The sequence below is a fragment of the Sebastes fasciatus genome, chromosome 15 (assembly GCF_043250625.1).
Source record: "Sebastes fasciatus isolate fSebFas1 chromosome 15, fSebFas1.pri, whole genome shotgun sequence".
NCBI lineage: Eukaryota > Metazoa > Chordata > Actinopteri > Perciformes > Sebastidae > Sebastes > Sebastes fasciatus.
The window spans coordinates 16,394,202-16,410,069 of record NC_133809.1 but is presented as its reverse complement, the minus strand read 5'-3'; the positions used below and the strand labels follow the sequence as shown (position 1 = coordinate 16,410,069).

Here is a 15,868-nt window from a genome sequence, read left to right as displayed (position 1 = left end):
CCCATTTATAAATTTGATCAATCTAATAAATTGATTTATTCATTTATGAATAAATGGACTAAATTACAAAGTAATTCATTTTTTACATTTTAATGGGCAATAAAAAAATAATTATTTGAAAAATACAAATGAAATATTAATCCATCATTAAATAATTAAAATTAAAAAAGGATTTACAAAAACATCATAAAACAGTCGATAAGTACATAATTTAAAAATAATAATGGAACTTAAAATCCTATTTGAAAAATGCGGTTTAAAAAGAGAAGTAAATAATTGGATTCACAAATTGGATTAATATTTCATTTGTAAATTATTTTTATAATTCTTCTTTTTACTACCCATTAAAATGTCAAATAATGAAAAATTAATTGAATTACTCTGTAATTTAGTCCATTTATTCATAGATTAATAAATCAATTTGTAAACTAATCAATTTGTACAATTAGTTATTAATCAATTAAATGCTTTATTACTATTTCCGTGACTTTTGTAGGCCTCCATACTCCATCTGAAAAGATTATGGTTCTTAGATATGATTAAGACCAGAATGAGATAACTGTGGAGGAAACCTATAATCAGAATTTACTCTTACTTTTATATTGAATTAAATTGTGAAAATAAACTATTCCCCATTTTTCTGGGGACCCCCTGGAACTCCCTAAAGGACCCATGGGGGTTAATGCATTTTACTATTGCTGTATCTGTCTACCACAGTATTATATTATATTATATTTTATTCCTATAGTCTAATTGCTGCACTATTTTGTGTCTTTATATCTTAGATTCTAATTATATTTTCTTTTTTTATTCATCCTCACATTGTTGGAGAGAGCCTGATAACTAAGAATTTCTTCACTTCACTGTAATTGTTGTACATGTGACAATGCTATAAGAACTTGTAACCACTAAGCACAAGAACAGGAGGTGTTCGCTGAATGATACCAGGCTGGTTCAGAGATTTTCTGAGTGAATAAAACTCAGTGGTGTGTTACGTAAGAGTCACACAGCCCGACCGCCTCCTCGTCCCCATGTGACACTGCTGAATGGGCTCAAATGATCAGTTCATAAACAAGGCAAACAAATCTCTGTCTGTCTCGTCTGCTGACTCATCAACACTCGGGCTCTGAGCTAATGAACGGGACACAATGTCCCCAGATGGTCTCACCAAAAGAGCTTTTATAACACCAAAAGTCATTCAGCCAGAAGACCGAAAGAGGGCGGTGTTGTGGGGGAGTCGGTGTGACGCACACAGGATGTGGGCAGGCACCACTCAAGTGCATTACTGCATGAGACAACCGGGAAAGATTGCTGACTATACGTAGATTCCACACTTTCCCAGAATAGATATCATACACAAAATGCACAAAGAATGACTAATTTTATTTAATTTTTTATTACAAATATGTATTAAATAATATGAAAAGTTAGACAGGGAGATATAATCAAGGTATAATCATAGTACTGATGATTAATATTCATATTTACATGTTTTTTTCCCCCAAATATGACAAATAAATGCATTTCATATTACAACAAACAATACATTCACATATATAGTATCAACACAAACAAAGTGTGTAGGAGGGGTGGTGAAATGCATAAGACAAACTTCATACAAAGGCTTTGGCAAGAGTGCATTAATATTATCAATTATATCAAAGTAAACAAAAGAGTCCTTTAAAGAAAAATGCATGTACAAATGAGCAGTAGAGAGGGAAAAAAAGAGTCCAGTGCATGTTTTTGTTTTTCATTCCCATGAGTGAAATAGCAGCAGCCTTGTGTGCTTGGCTGCTTCGTGTCCCTGCGGTATCTCGGGAGTGGGTAGGATGGCAGTGTTCATTGTCTACTTTGAGCAGGTACCAGCATGCTTAGCGTGGCGAGGCCCGGTTTTGAGAGAGGTGTTTTGCCAGCAACCATTTTGTTCAGGCTCCGAACATCAGCCTGCCAGGAGGGAATCTTCTTTGTGGTCATGTGGCGGCGGGCGTGCTTGGTGAGGTGATCGCTGCGCATGAATCGCCGCTCGCACACGGGACACACAAACTTTTTCTCGCCGGTGTGTGTCCGCCGGTGACGGGAGAGCTCGTCGGAGCGTGCGAACCTCTTATCGCAGCCGTCCCAGCTGCAGCTGAAAGGCTTCTCACCTAAGGGGAAGGAGACAGGGAAGAGTCAACAAGTGAGTCACGTCGTAGTCATAAAAACACTGTCGTGTCTGAGATATACAACAATGACCTCACTTTCTTCCCATCGAGTTTTACAAACAGGATGCATCTGTGGTCTCTCATTTCATTCCACAACACTTATGTGTGCAGTTAACCCTCACCTGTGTGTGTTCTTAGGTGAGCCTTGAGGTGTGAGCTCTTAAAATACGTCTTCCTGCAGCCCGGGAAGTTGCAGACGTAGTTCCTCCTGCGGGAAAAGTCCATCTTTGTGGCTGTTGTACAGCCGCTGGGCCCCGCCGGCACATAAACGGGGGCCGGGGCCAGAGGTAGCAGCTTGGTGTTGCCCAGGGTCATGACAGTCTGAGTCTGGCAGTGAGCAGCCTGAGAGATAGAGGACTGAGGGAGAACCAGCATCACCGTGCCCTGGGGCATCGCTGAGCCCACGATGAGGGACTGCTGGACAGGGCAGGCGTTAGCTGAGGAGGGCTGGGGGAGAATGGGTGTGGTGCAGGTCCGAATCCCAGTATTGGACGTCTGAACCGCACCGGGGATGAAGGCTGAGATTATACCCGATTGGCTGCTGACTGGGAACATCTGGCAGATGATTTGAGGGCTGGAAATTGAGGGCGGGGACAGGGTTGCGGAAGCACAGGGAGTGGGCGGGCTATTTAGCGGTTGCATGCTGACAGGAGTGGGGGTGTAGACACTGTTCAAACAGGAGGGACTGGCGTGCAGCTCTGCTCGTGAGAAGGATAATGTGGGTGTGGGAAGAGATGGAGGTGTGGTTATCTGCTCAGTCTTTGTAATGCGCTGCCACTGCTGCTGCTGCCGCTGTTGTTGCTGCTGGCAGACCGTTGCGGCTGTTACTGTGTCTCTAGTTGTCTTTGGATTGGGGGCCACTGGAATGCGGTGTTGGCAGGGGGTGCTGTCTGCGGTGTGGCGGATGACGCTGGTCGCCATGGCTCTGCAGGGCTGTGGCAGAGGGGGGAGGGAGGGCGTCTTTTCAGCAGCGGGTGCCAGGACAGGTTGATGGAGTCCACAGTGTTGTGAGGACACCGCCAGGCCAGAGCTGGACTGGAGCGCAGTGCTGGATGCCTCGACAAAGCTCGGGCTGTGAGGGGGAGTCATACACTGGAAGAAGAAGGGAGACAATAACATTAGGATAATTAACCCCGACACCACTCTAATGAGAAGTGTGTGTGCAGAGATCCCATATGGTAACCATGTGCACTACAGAATGATGATCACGCTGAGCTATAAACTGTGATTTGTTTTATGAGGATGAACTCTGTCTGAAGGTCAAACCACCTCACAGTATCATGGCTTTTCTTGCTGCATCAACTCTAACCTGCCCTAGTCTCATGTCATAAACCAGTTATCTTTACATATTCACATCAAAAGGTCATAGGGTTTAATACAGAGGCAAAGTCTCGCCCCTTCCGGTGGAACACCATGCGACCTTAGCTCGGGAGAAAATATGAACGGTAGTCAACGAAGAGGGACAAATAAGTGCCGTCTCTCTCTCTGAAGCTACGATGCCTGTGTGTTTCATACTGGGATGAACTCCCAAGCTCGTTCTTTCTCTTCCCGGCTGATAAAAAGACCAGGAGTCGCTGGATAAAACACATCAGGTAAGTTAACGTTTCATCTGTGCGTGGAACATAGCTACGTCAGCTAGCTAGCTAGTGTTCAAGAAACTCACAGTTCTTCGTAGGTTTTGTCGTAGTATCATTTAGTTTTGTGTGAAACCGCTAAGTGAACTCTCGCCTCGCCCAATAAACGTCACCAACACTAGCTAGCTAGCTTAGCTATGTTCCACGCACAAATGTAACGTTACCTGATGTGTTTTATCCAGCGACTCCTGGTCTTTTTATCAGCCGGGAAGCGAAAGAACGAGCGAGAACCGTTGCTCGTGTGAGTACATCCCGGTACGAAACATACAGACATCGTAGCTTCACAGAGAGAGACGTTACTTATGCAACTTTTGGGGATGTAGTCTTTTTAATTATGTATTTTCACAGTTTTTGCAACAAACTGCGTCTTTCTTGACTTGCAAAATTATCTTTTAAATCGACAAACATCATACGTGTGATTCATGGCGTAATTCAAACGGGATCAAAAACATATTTGTCGGACGCCCTGATTGCTCAGTTGGTAGGGCGAGCGCCCATAAGGCTGTGTCCTAACCGCGGCAGATCCAGGTTCAAATCCAACCTGCGGCCCTTTCCACATGCCCCTCTCTCTTTCCCCCTTTCTAGACTATCCACTGTCCTATAAATAAAGGATCCACTGTCCTATAAATAAAGGATCCACTGTCCTATAAATAAAGGCTTGAAAAATGCCAAAAAAATAATTTAAAAAATATATAAATATTTGTCTCTCGCCGTTGACTACCGTTCAAATTTTTTCCGAGCTAAGGTCCCATGGTGGTCCACCGGAAGGGGCCGGACTTCGCCTCTCTATGCAAACCTTTGACACTCTCAGTGTCAGAAGAGGGGCTGAACTTGATGTTGCAAAAACTGTATTATTATGATAAGTCACTTACCAGGGAGGAGAGGGACACAAAGTCTTTCGGGGGCTCTGGAAGTTCTGGAAGCGGCATGAGGGAGTCACAGGAGTCCGACGCCGGGGTGAGGGGTCTGGGCTTGCACGGGTTCGGCCTGCTGCTGCTGCTGCTGCTGCTGAGGAAGTGACCCTGACCCCAAGAGCTCATGCACACCAGCGCTTCAGCTGCCTCCAGGTCCGTGTACTCCAGGCCACAGGTTGCACTGGGGACAGTCTGCTCGCTGTCATGCCTCCTTCTCTTTGCACAATGATCCATATACTCAGTCTGAAAGGAAACAAGAAATATACTTCAGATACTTCAAGTATTGCGACATCACTGGGTCATCAGGGTTATATTCAACTCCATGATCTGATCATGCAAAACAAAGGGAAGCTTTCTATTCTGCAGACCAGAATAGAAAAAAAACCAAATCTATTTCCAGTTATCATCTGTTCCTCTATCTAAAGTTGCCTGCCAAACTGTGCACGACTAGAGAGAGGGGGTGTTTGGTGACTACACCCCGGCCCAGCATGCACTGCCTCTGGGCTCAGAGCCAGGACGCCTCCTTCATTGCCAAATATAGACCAAACAGTGACGTGCTGCAGAGATGAGCCATGTGAAATCCCCATAAAGCGGGTTTGCATCAGGAAGTAACTTCTTCTTCTTATTATAATAACTTTACTATACATTTCTACAGTGAACAAAGCAGAGCCCCATTACTGATGCTTCACTAAAAAACACATTTGTCAACACTGACAGTACTTGTTTAAATTAAATGTTTATACTTATAAAAATGTATCTAAAATGTATATAACTTTTATATTATTTTTACTATACATTTCTATAGTGAACAAAGCAGAGCCCCATTACTGATGCTTCACAAAAAAACAGATTTGTCAACACTGACAGTACTTGTTTAAATATTTTTTTTAAGATTGTCATGCTAGGTTATTATTAAATACTAAATAACAAGCAAAATTACTAAATAATTAATATTAATACAATTTCACAGATATGTTGAAGCTTTAGATATCAATTCAATTCAATTTGCTTTATTGGCATGACTGTAAGGTGAACAATATTGCCAAAGCGTCAATTCAATAATAAATAGAAATAAAAAGAACAAAATAAAAACAAATATATAAATATATACAACTCATTAGGCAAATTACAATGTATAGATATTTTAAAAAGGAACATGCATGTAAATGAAAGCAAAACAATAAAGAAGTATTTAATGTTTGTTGTGTCAATAAAACAAACAAACAAATAAAAAACAATTAATAAATTGCAATATCAAAGGATAAATGTAAAAAAAACATTTAACAAGTGAATGTTACAGGACTGCAAAATAAACTGAAGTATTAACAGTTTAAAAACAACAAGTCTTACCCAGTTTGAGTCCATCTCTGTGTATTTTCGTGATGGCATTGAGGAATAAAATGTATACTTATGACTTTGTTTTGTTGTCAAAGCCCGTACAGAACAAAGAGAGTGCTGCTGTCTGTACTTGGGGTAGGGTTGAGGTCGCTTTTTCCTCTGACTGTGCTCCCTTTTCCTCTCAGCTGTGTGTGTAAAACATGAGGAGGAGGAGGAGGAGGAGAGGGACAGAAACAAAAAAAAAAAAAAAAAAGAAAAACAAAACTCACAACACGCACTGTGCGGGTGGCAACACTCGACCAATGAGAATCGAGTGTGTGCGGAGCGTCAGCCAATGGGAGAGCAGAGGACGCGTGAACAGTGCGTGCTCGCCGGGCGGTTGGAGGAAATAGGGTGCGTGGCCGTTGATGGGCGTGGCCGCGGAGAGTCAGCAGTGTCAGGGTAAACCCGATGAACCGCCGGCCGCTAAACTAGGCGAAAGGTCGATCCAGTCTATGAGGCGTTCACGGGCTGCGGGGAAATCACACAGCTGAACACGACCCAACATTTTAGATGTCGTCCAAAATTAAAATAATAAATAATTATCATACTAACAAAGATGTCAGAAACCCTTCTGCCTACTGAAACTTTAACAATCCCAGTTTTTTTTCAAATTTACATGGTTAATTTGATTAATATCTGAGCAAAATATTATATCCATATAATGTTAAAGGTCCCATATCATGCTCATTTTCAGGTTCATACTTGTATTTTCTGTTTCTACTTGAACATGGGTCAGCAACCTTTACTATCAAAAGAGCCATTTTAGGCAACAACAAAAAAAATCTGTCTGTAGCCACAAAACATTTGAGCATTGTGATGAAGGTAACACAGTTTATAGTCTAAGTATATAATATACAGTATAAGTCTAATGCAGTGAGGGCCAAAGAGCAAATGTACTACGGAGTATTAGGGCCACATTGAGGGAAAAAAAAACTTTATTCCAGAATAAAGTCATAACTTTATGAGAAAAAAGTCGTAATATTACGACTTTATTCTCGTAATATTACGAGAATAAAGTCATAACTTTACAAGAAAAAAAGAAAATAACACATACAATTACTTTATAATATTATGACTATTATGTGCTGAAAACGACCGTACTTTTGTATAATTTAATTTATTTTTAAAATTATTTTTATTTTTTTGTAATGAAAAATCTGAACATGTTTATGTAACTACTCTATTGATCTATCGAAATAAAGTATGAAAAAAAGAAAATAATTTAATAAACAATTATTCGCTGAGTCAACATTATAATTGATATATTTTGATGAAGAGAAAAGGCATTTTAGATCAAATGTTATTGAAATTGTCCCTAATGTTGTTTTTTTTAATTATTGCAAAGAGTATTCTATGAAAACTAAAAACTGCATTAAAAATGACTTATATATGGGTTTATATGAAACTCTGTGATGCTGTATTGTATTCTTTTATATTTTGCAATAAAAGGAATATTTATGGCCAAAGGTCCCTGTCTAGCTGAAGTCAAAATGCAAAAGATTTGACCTAAAATGGCTAAATAATTTCAACCCCCTTTTGAGGAAGTAAGTGTAGTTCATAGTTTACATTTTGCAAAACAACTCTCGAGGAAGGATTAACAAGGCCTGGTTGATACATAACATTTGATTATGTTTTAGGCAATTAGAAATTGACATATTCCCCTCGATTGATAGCATATAACATCTTGTTGCCAATGGAAAGTTCGATCCAAAGAAACCTCAAGCCTCAAGCTGTATTGTCAAAGCGAGGGAAAAGTCATTTGTACCACCTTTCCCACAATCATTGAATGCAACACCAGTGTCCAGATAAAGCAGGGGTTTCTGTCTTGTTTTTAGAGCTGTTTGTGCAACTTTCTCACAGAAAAAGCAGACAAACAAGTGCTTAAATGTCATCACCTTCACATTTCATAGCATAAACACATAGTCACTAAGCTACAAAGTGAGTAAAAAGCTTTGTTTTATGCATGTTATCACTGTAGCCCTCAACCACACGTAATAATGTAGCATTATCCCTTCAAAAGTTTCAATGTTGTGGTTTCGCAGCAAACAAGATCACCAATTCAACTTTATAAATGAGGCAATAATATAACTTGTGTACCCCACTCTTGGTCATGATCTTGACACTTGTTTTGTCTGTGGGTGTTGCCACTACGGGGTGGAGACGACCTCAATGCCCCTTTATATACATATGGGATACATTAGATTTTTGATTTATATTATTATCACTACATTTGCAGACAAATTAGTTTTCATAGGCATTCATTTGGTGCAGAGAAAAGGATGTTGTGGTTTGTTCTCCTGATACTAAATACATTCCTTAAACTTTACATACAGGTAATGTATGGTGGGCTGTTTTTTCCTGTAGCCTATTGTCTGACAATGTCTATGAGGTCATTCCCACAACCAGAAGTACATGTAAGAGAATTCAAATGGGTCTTGACCTACATATGCCGTTATATCACCAACTGCATTTAGACAAAGAGGAAACGTGTCGGAAGCATAGTTCAGAAGACCCAGTGAACTCCTGGAAGCCATGATATGAAAAAGGGCTCCAAGCAGAATTTGGATGTACTACCAAATCAATATAACCGAGATGCTTTGTAGGTCATTTTCATGAGCAGATCTTTCATATATTGTGTTTCTGATATTTCCTGCTCTTATATAAACAAAACTAATATGACCACACTTTCACACCTTGTGTGAAATTGGTAAATAGGTGTTTGTTTGCAGCTCGCTTTCAGCAGAAGGGAGTGTGTAGCAGGTGTGTTGGCCCGGCCCTGGCGGTGCCTGGCTGCTAACGGAGGCAGCGCCTCAGTATGACTCACATAAGCATGACCTCAGGGGGCAATGAGGGCTTGGAACTGTGGCAGTGTAGCTGCAGTGCCAGCAGTTAGTGAGAAGGGAGGGGTTACGAGGAAAACGAGTTAGCACACCGGCATGACAGGCAGCCGGGCCGTAAGCACAGCAGCCTGTTTGTGATATAAGTGGGGCAGGCCGCTTCAACTTAGTTAGGGAATCTGGAGGAAAGGTTACGCTGGCCCTATCTGGGCCTCCACATGCACAACTCCCCTGTCCGGCCAACTCCCCCAACTCAGGAACTCCAGGAGCGAACTCAAAAGGGGGGAGTTGCCCCAGCAGGGTTAAATATAACACCCAGGGGCTATATTTCACTAACAGCCCCAGAGCTCTGACAGGCTGCCATAGGCCGTGTCATCTAGACATGAGTGTTATTTCCACATGAAGTATAAATTTAAGACGTTGTCATATATACATGTTTGACCATAATCAACATAACTATTGACGTTAATGATATTAATTTGAAAATATCCATCAGATTGATCCTGAGAGGAGTAACATGACGTCTTGACTTCATGAATTCACAAGTTGTTTTGCATTCATGTAAGAGCACACATTTTAGTCTCAACTCATTTTTGGACCATCTAAACTCACATTGAGGACTGAAAATGCACGGCATGTTTGCAAAGATTTTGATCAAATGTTATAAGAGAGCTGTCGAGGTGCGCAATACTTTGATGAGATTATTTATGTCTGGTTTTATGTTACATATAATTCATATTTAAAGCTAAAAGCTTCAGTATCCCCCCAAAAAATCACTATTTATTTTATTTATTATTTATCATTTTATGCATTTGTTAGGACAGCAATCAAGGGTTGCTGCAGAGCCAAACTGGATTATTCAGAGTATTGTTGAAGATAATATAGTAGCACTTGGCTCATTATGCTTCCGAATTGCTTTTTTTTTTTTATTAGAACTTTACAAGGGTTGGTGATAAGATTTTAAACGCACACACTGCCAGTGCTATATAAATATCCAGAATGCTTTGTGAGCTCAGTTGAATTTGTGGAAAACACTTGTCAGTCAGTGGCTCCTCCTCACTACAAGCTGGCATCTGGGTGAAAGGACACAGCAAGCAAAGAGATCCCAAGCTGTGTAGAAAACCTCTAAAGAAGGATCATTCATCTTTTTTTCCTGCCTTCCTTTTGCCCCTTTTTTGTTTCCTTCTTTGATTGCTTTTATTAAAATTTCAGATCGATGCAAATACTGGACAGGAAACGGAAAAGAATAGGAAAACTCTTACTCTGCTCTATGTATAAGTGAAAGATGTGATGAAGGAGCACATAACATAAAAAAGACAATGGTTTACTATTATGAAAAACTATTACAGACGTCTGCTGTTCAGACACACCATGTTATGCAAAACAATAATGACAAGTCAAAGCATGTGGATGTCATGTTTGACATTCAGTCTATAATTTATGCATGGGAGGAGTCAAACAGTCACGGTTATGTGAAAGTGAAGTATAACTGCAGGAGTAAAGTGCATGGTAAACATTTTAATGGAAAACTTCAGCTTCAAATGGAAATCCCATCTTTAATTATACTCACTTCATTGTTTAAACCCATTTCAGCCTTTACTTCAGCTCCTAAATGTTAACACATAGCAGTTCAATAGTTTGATCGTTGATTGTCAATGAGTTCACAAGTTTCACAGGTTTCATGAGCAGTGAATGACGGCTGCTGTAGAGTCTCCTCGGCTCTTATTGGTTGTTTTCCTCCGGTCTGTGAAATCTTGCAGATGCCGTTATGAGCACCGGAGGACACAGAGGAACAGGATTTTTTTTTCAGATTACATTACTCATGCATTACTGTCGGGATATAGTGACTGTTTTATAAAAATATTTTGTTTTGTATCATATTTGCTCCAGCTTACCAACTTTAGCTTTAAAGTGTGGAGGTTTAAGCTTTCATCATGGGGTTAATAGATCATGTCATTTTAATTTTGCTGAGAGCAATCCCTTTAATACTGAACTGGTTTATAGAATGCCTCTGATTCTTAAAGGTCCCATATTGTAAAAAAGGTGCTATAGATGCTATATAAATACTGTGAAAGTATCGAAGCGCTCAATATACGGAGAAATACACACAGCCCGTATTCAGAAATTGTAAAACAAGCTGTCAGGATTTCTGCCTATTTGTGATGTCACAAATATACAATATTAAGACCATTACACGGTTTTAAACGTAAACATTCTAAATGTGTCCCAGTTTATTCCTGGTTGCGGTCTATGTGAATGACATCAGCTGACAGGAAGTAAACATGGACCCAAACTGTTGCCAGGCAACGTAATTCTGTTGCAATACTGTTGCAATTCTGTTGCAATTTCGTTGAAATGCACTAAAACGGAGCGTTTCAGACAGAGGGTAAAAACAGGTGTATTCAAGCAGACAGTACGAGGAAAATAAAGTTTTTTTTAACATTACAGCATGTAAACATGTTCTAGTAGAAACACAAAATACAAGTATGAACCTGAAAATGAGCACAATATGGGACCTTTAAACATGGACAATCTGTGGCGTGGTTTCTGTGAAAGTACACTGAAAGTAGCATGATAATGTGAATCTCATTGAAATTCTGTCTCAGTACTTTAAAAGAACAGAAAAATAAAACTTTGAAAACACAACAAAAGCCCACTGTTCAATGTCTAAATGCTATCCAGTGGTACAAAAATCACACCCACTCTGTCTGGCAGAGGTGTGACAAAAACTTTAATTCGCTGTTCCTGATACAAAAGTACAGAAGGCTAGCAATTTTTTTTAAGTACATTTTGTGTTAAATTGATTTCAAAATACGTCACCATCAGTTATTGCTGGAACAAAACAGATATTTTTGATCAATGAAATAACATATTTGTGCAAGAGTGTGTGTAATATATAACCACAGATGTCTTTGTCTGAAGCCATCTCTTATAGTCAACACTGCACTGAAGGATGCTTTGTGTACCACACACACACCACGCACGGCCCCACCCTCTCTCCTCCTACACATTAGATTGGAGCTACAACAGGGATTCCTCTACAAGCACCTGGCTCCTGATTGGTCGGAATGGGATTCTAAAGCCAATCTGTTGCTATGAGACACTGACTTGTATGCTGCCAGCTCGCTTTCTGTTGTCCTGGCAACATGAGGAACAGGAGGCAGGGTTGCGGGCACCCTGGAGGAGCTCCCCTGGAGACGGTCTGAGCATGTGTGGTGCCTAATGATGAAGCATTGGAAATCTGGGATATTATTAAATAATACACTTTGAATACATTTTTGTCTGGTTGTCTGGCTGCAAGGAAAATTATATTTTTCTGCGATGGTTTGCCATTATAATGCTTTATGAAAGAAGCACATACTGTTCCATTCATCATCTCCTTTCAGAGACCTACAGTAGCAGCCTATATTGAACTGTAATCCTTTTTTTTTGTCATACTCTATGAAGTGTTTTTAATTCCTTCAAACATATCATTCACAAGACTATAGACTGCTTTTATGCACAGATGGAGACTTGAAACCTGCTGAACTTTTTTCCGTGTTCAGCAGTTCTATTTAATTCCATCAGACAAAAGATCACTCAGCTAATTTTGTTGTATTGAGCTGTGTTACGACTCGCCTCGTTAGTGGATGGCGAAACGACATAAAACCAGATGGAATTGGTAAAATAAAGTTATTTATAGGGCCTGTGGGTGCTGTTCAAATCAAATGGACTCTATGGGTAATAATCTCCTCCAATCACATGCAAGCGTTCACCCACTGAGATTTGCATAAACATAGCCGGCCAATCAGGAAAAAGGAAATTAAAAGTTATAACAAACTGTAAACAATAAATCAGCACACAAGAGAAGGGGCTAAGTAGGAAACAAGTGTACATGTTCAGTAGTTTGATGCTTTATTTCACCAGACAAAATATAATATACATATGTGGTTAAAAGTCAACGGATGCGCCCCCAGTTTATTATACTGCCCAAATTATAACTCAACCATTTAGCCTTCAATATTTAAGTGTATTAATTGTGTGCTTGGGCTAGTTAGTCTGAGTTATTTTTTTTAATTTAAAAATAATTGTATATATAATATATTTTATTTTATTTATACTTTTCTAAGTCTGCCAGATGCAGTAGGCTACTGTACGTTTTGCTTTATTGAGATGGAACAGAGCACTAATGGCTTTGACGGGTTTGGTGCTTGAATAAAATTGTGTTGGAGAAGATGATTCTTGGAGAAAATGTAAGACACTTCATTCATGCAGCACTGTCAAAATTAAATCACATTAATTTATTTCTCATTTGAGTGCTTCTGCATCAGAAACCGGTCTTTTAGTGTGAACTTGGAAGGAGATATTATCATGTTTATCTGCACTCCAGCCTGATAGCAGATATGGAACAGGACAAATCTCAGGGGTAACTTGAGAAGGATTACAGAGCTGAAGGAGGAATGTGTTTGGTTTTCTCAAAGTGCGAAACTAGAGCTGTGGCTATAGAGCTGCACTTGGGATGTTTGAACAGCACCAAAGTAGGTCACTTGTGGTCTGGTCTGCCAAGAGTACACTATACTGTCATAAGAGTGTGCAATTTAAGAGGGCAGAACCCAAAATGGTGCAACATTTAGCCTCAGAAAAAGTGAATTTTGACTGAATATACTATAGCTCAGTTACCATGTGAGGTTCTTTATAAGTAGTAGTCTCACTGAGACATGATATCATGTAACACCATCAAGAATGCAGAGCAAAAACGCCTATACTCATGAAAAACATCATTTACGGGCAGTTTGAATGATGAATGAACTTCCTCTGAATCTGCATGGTATTGCCACATATACTTTATGTACATTTACACTTTGCAACTCTGCTCCAGTTATGTGACATGAGATAACAGCGAGTCAAGTAGTTCATGGAAGCTGAATTCTCAGTGTTGGGTTGTTTTTTCCTGCTGAAAATCACTGAATGGTGAAATGCAAAAAAATCTCTGAAGTGCAGATTAAGATCTCCTATTTTACCAGATGTTGCCCTAAAATATTGAAAATCACTGGACTCGTGTTAGTTGTGTTTTAAAAATAAACAATAATGACATGGCATATATTGTGTACTTTTAAACTAGGTTGCAAGACAGGAAAGTAGTTTGAAAAATCATTACTGTAATTGCAATCACAAAAGCATTATAAACACGTACAAAATACAATAAAATCTGCACATTATTTTAAATGCATACAAACTTTCAGTCATTAATCTTGCAAGGCAAACTTAACTAAAATGCTGTTTTGGTAAAGGAGGTTGCGCTTCAACAATTCATGGTGGAGAGCTAGACCAGAAGTCCAATACGGATAAAAAATGTGATAGGGTAGCAAATCCCAGATTTCAAAGTCAAGGAGGACAAAATACTAAAATTTCATTTGTTAAAATTGGCTCACATCATATGATGTGAAGATGAATTTGTGATGTGAGCCACAATTGAAATGTTAGTATTTTTTTAAATACTGCTTCTGTTTATAGGTATTCCAGTTATTAGCCCCAGTGCAAAGCATCTGTGCAACCCTGACACAAGATCACACTCGAGGGTTTTGTAGTCTGATGGCATAGGGACTACAAAAATGGAGGAAATTGGATAAGATATGAAGATAAGGGAAACACATTTGAATATTACAAACAATTTCCATGCTCTATACACAACAATGCAATGAAAAACACCAGACAGATATTGTCATACCTTAAAAAATACCATCACTCACATGTAAGTCCAAATAAAAAAATGTATCCAGACGAAACAGCAAACATGCAGGCAAATCAGCAGAGATCAGTATGAGCAGCCACCGGCTCACCTGTGCCTATAGTTGCCTCTGAACAGCACAGGTGAGCCCAATCTGAACACTCAATCAGTACTCCTATTGACCTGCTACCAGCCAGACCTGACCCCCTGCCTTCAAGTGCGTCTTCTAACATGAAGCTTATGTGGAAGTTGAGTCAGGAAGACTCTGGTTACACTCTCATTCATTCACATATATCTCTGTGTCTCTTTCCCCCTGGGCTCCTACTCTATCAGCTGATTATGGATGGTTCACTCGTAGTAACCAACCAGATCTGGCCACGATCTCCCTAAACCAATCACATCGTTGCTGTCAAAAGTTTAAAACTGTTCTCCTCTCTGCTGCTGTCAGTTGTCATTACAGCACAAACCGATGCGACCCTCCTCCCACCCCATCACCTCCAGCCTTCATCATATCAGTGCAATCCTGCTCCACTTCCTTAATCGGATCTTCAGCAATTCCCTTCACTACCACCACCACCACCACCAGGGCCATATACCTATTCTTAGTCCAACCACGACGTCACTTCAACCTTAATACGTCACGATGGGTCTAAATCGCCAGTCTTTTCTCTATTCATAATATTGTGCTCTATGTAATAAATTAGAGTCTCTCCTGATTGAAGTGAGTTGTGCTTCATGCCTTTGTGTTCACTTTATGACTGCCCATGTTTAACTGGTATATCGTTTGATTAGACATTATCTGGATTTCAGTTAATCATGATTGTATTGAGCAAATGCATGTGCAAGGCAGTTTATGTCATGCATCGTCCTTTGTTTATGTATTAATGCAGATAAACCACTTGCTGAGGTTAAAGGGGAGAGTCCTCTAAATAAAGTCTGTCTCTCTCTCTCTCTCTCCGTGATTCTGGTGGCCTCACATCCATTGTCTAAATGTCCAGAGTCTCCAGCCCCTCGCCACTTTGGTCACCTTAACAGTAACATTTGGCTGTTAATAGGAAAATATGATGGAAAACAAAGAGAGACCATAGTTCTGAGTTTCCTGACCTCGCTCAGAGTCATCTATACAGAGGACCGGAGATTTGTGGGTTTAACGAGGACATCTCAGGAACAAACCAAGAGAATGAGAGAGACGGTA

General features: G+C 39.8%; 1 protein-coding gene across 1 annotated transcript; it reads right to left on the bottom strand.

Annotated features, from left to right (window-relative positions):
• Positions 1-1,380: 1,380 nt before the first annotated feature.
• Positions 1,381-6,290, bottom strand: LOC141782996 (Krueppel-like factor 11). The gene is made up of 4 exons (XM_074659880.1): positions 6,100-6,290; positions 4,708-4,992; positions 2,324-3,293; positions 1,381-2,144 (listed from the first exon to the last, which is right to left on the bottom strand). The coding sequence occupies exons 1-4, from the start codon at positions 6,136-6,138 to the stop codon at positions 1,840-1,842; spliced, it is 1,599 nt and encodes a 532-aa protein (XP_074515981.1). The 5' UTR covers positions 6,139-6,290; the 3' UTR covers positions 1,381-1,839.
• Between the last annotated feature and the right edge of the window lie 9,578 nt (positions 6,291-15,868).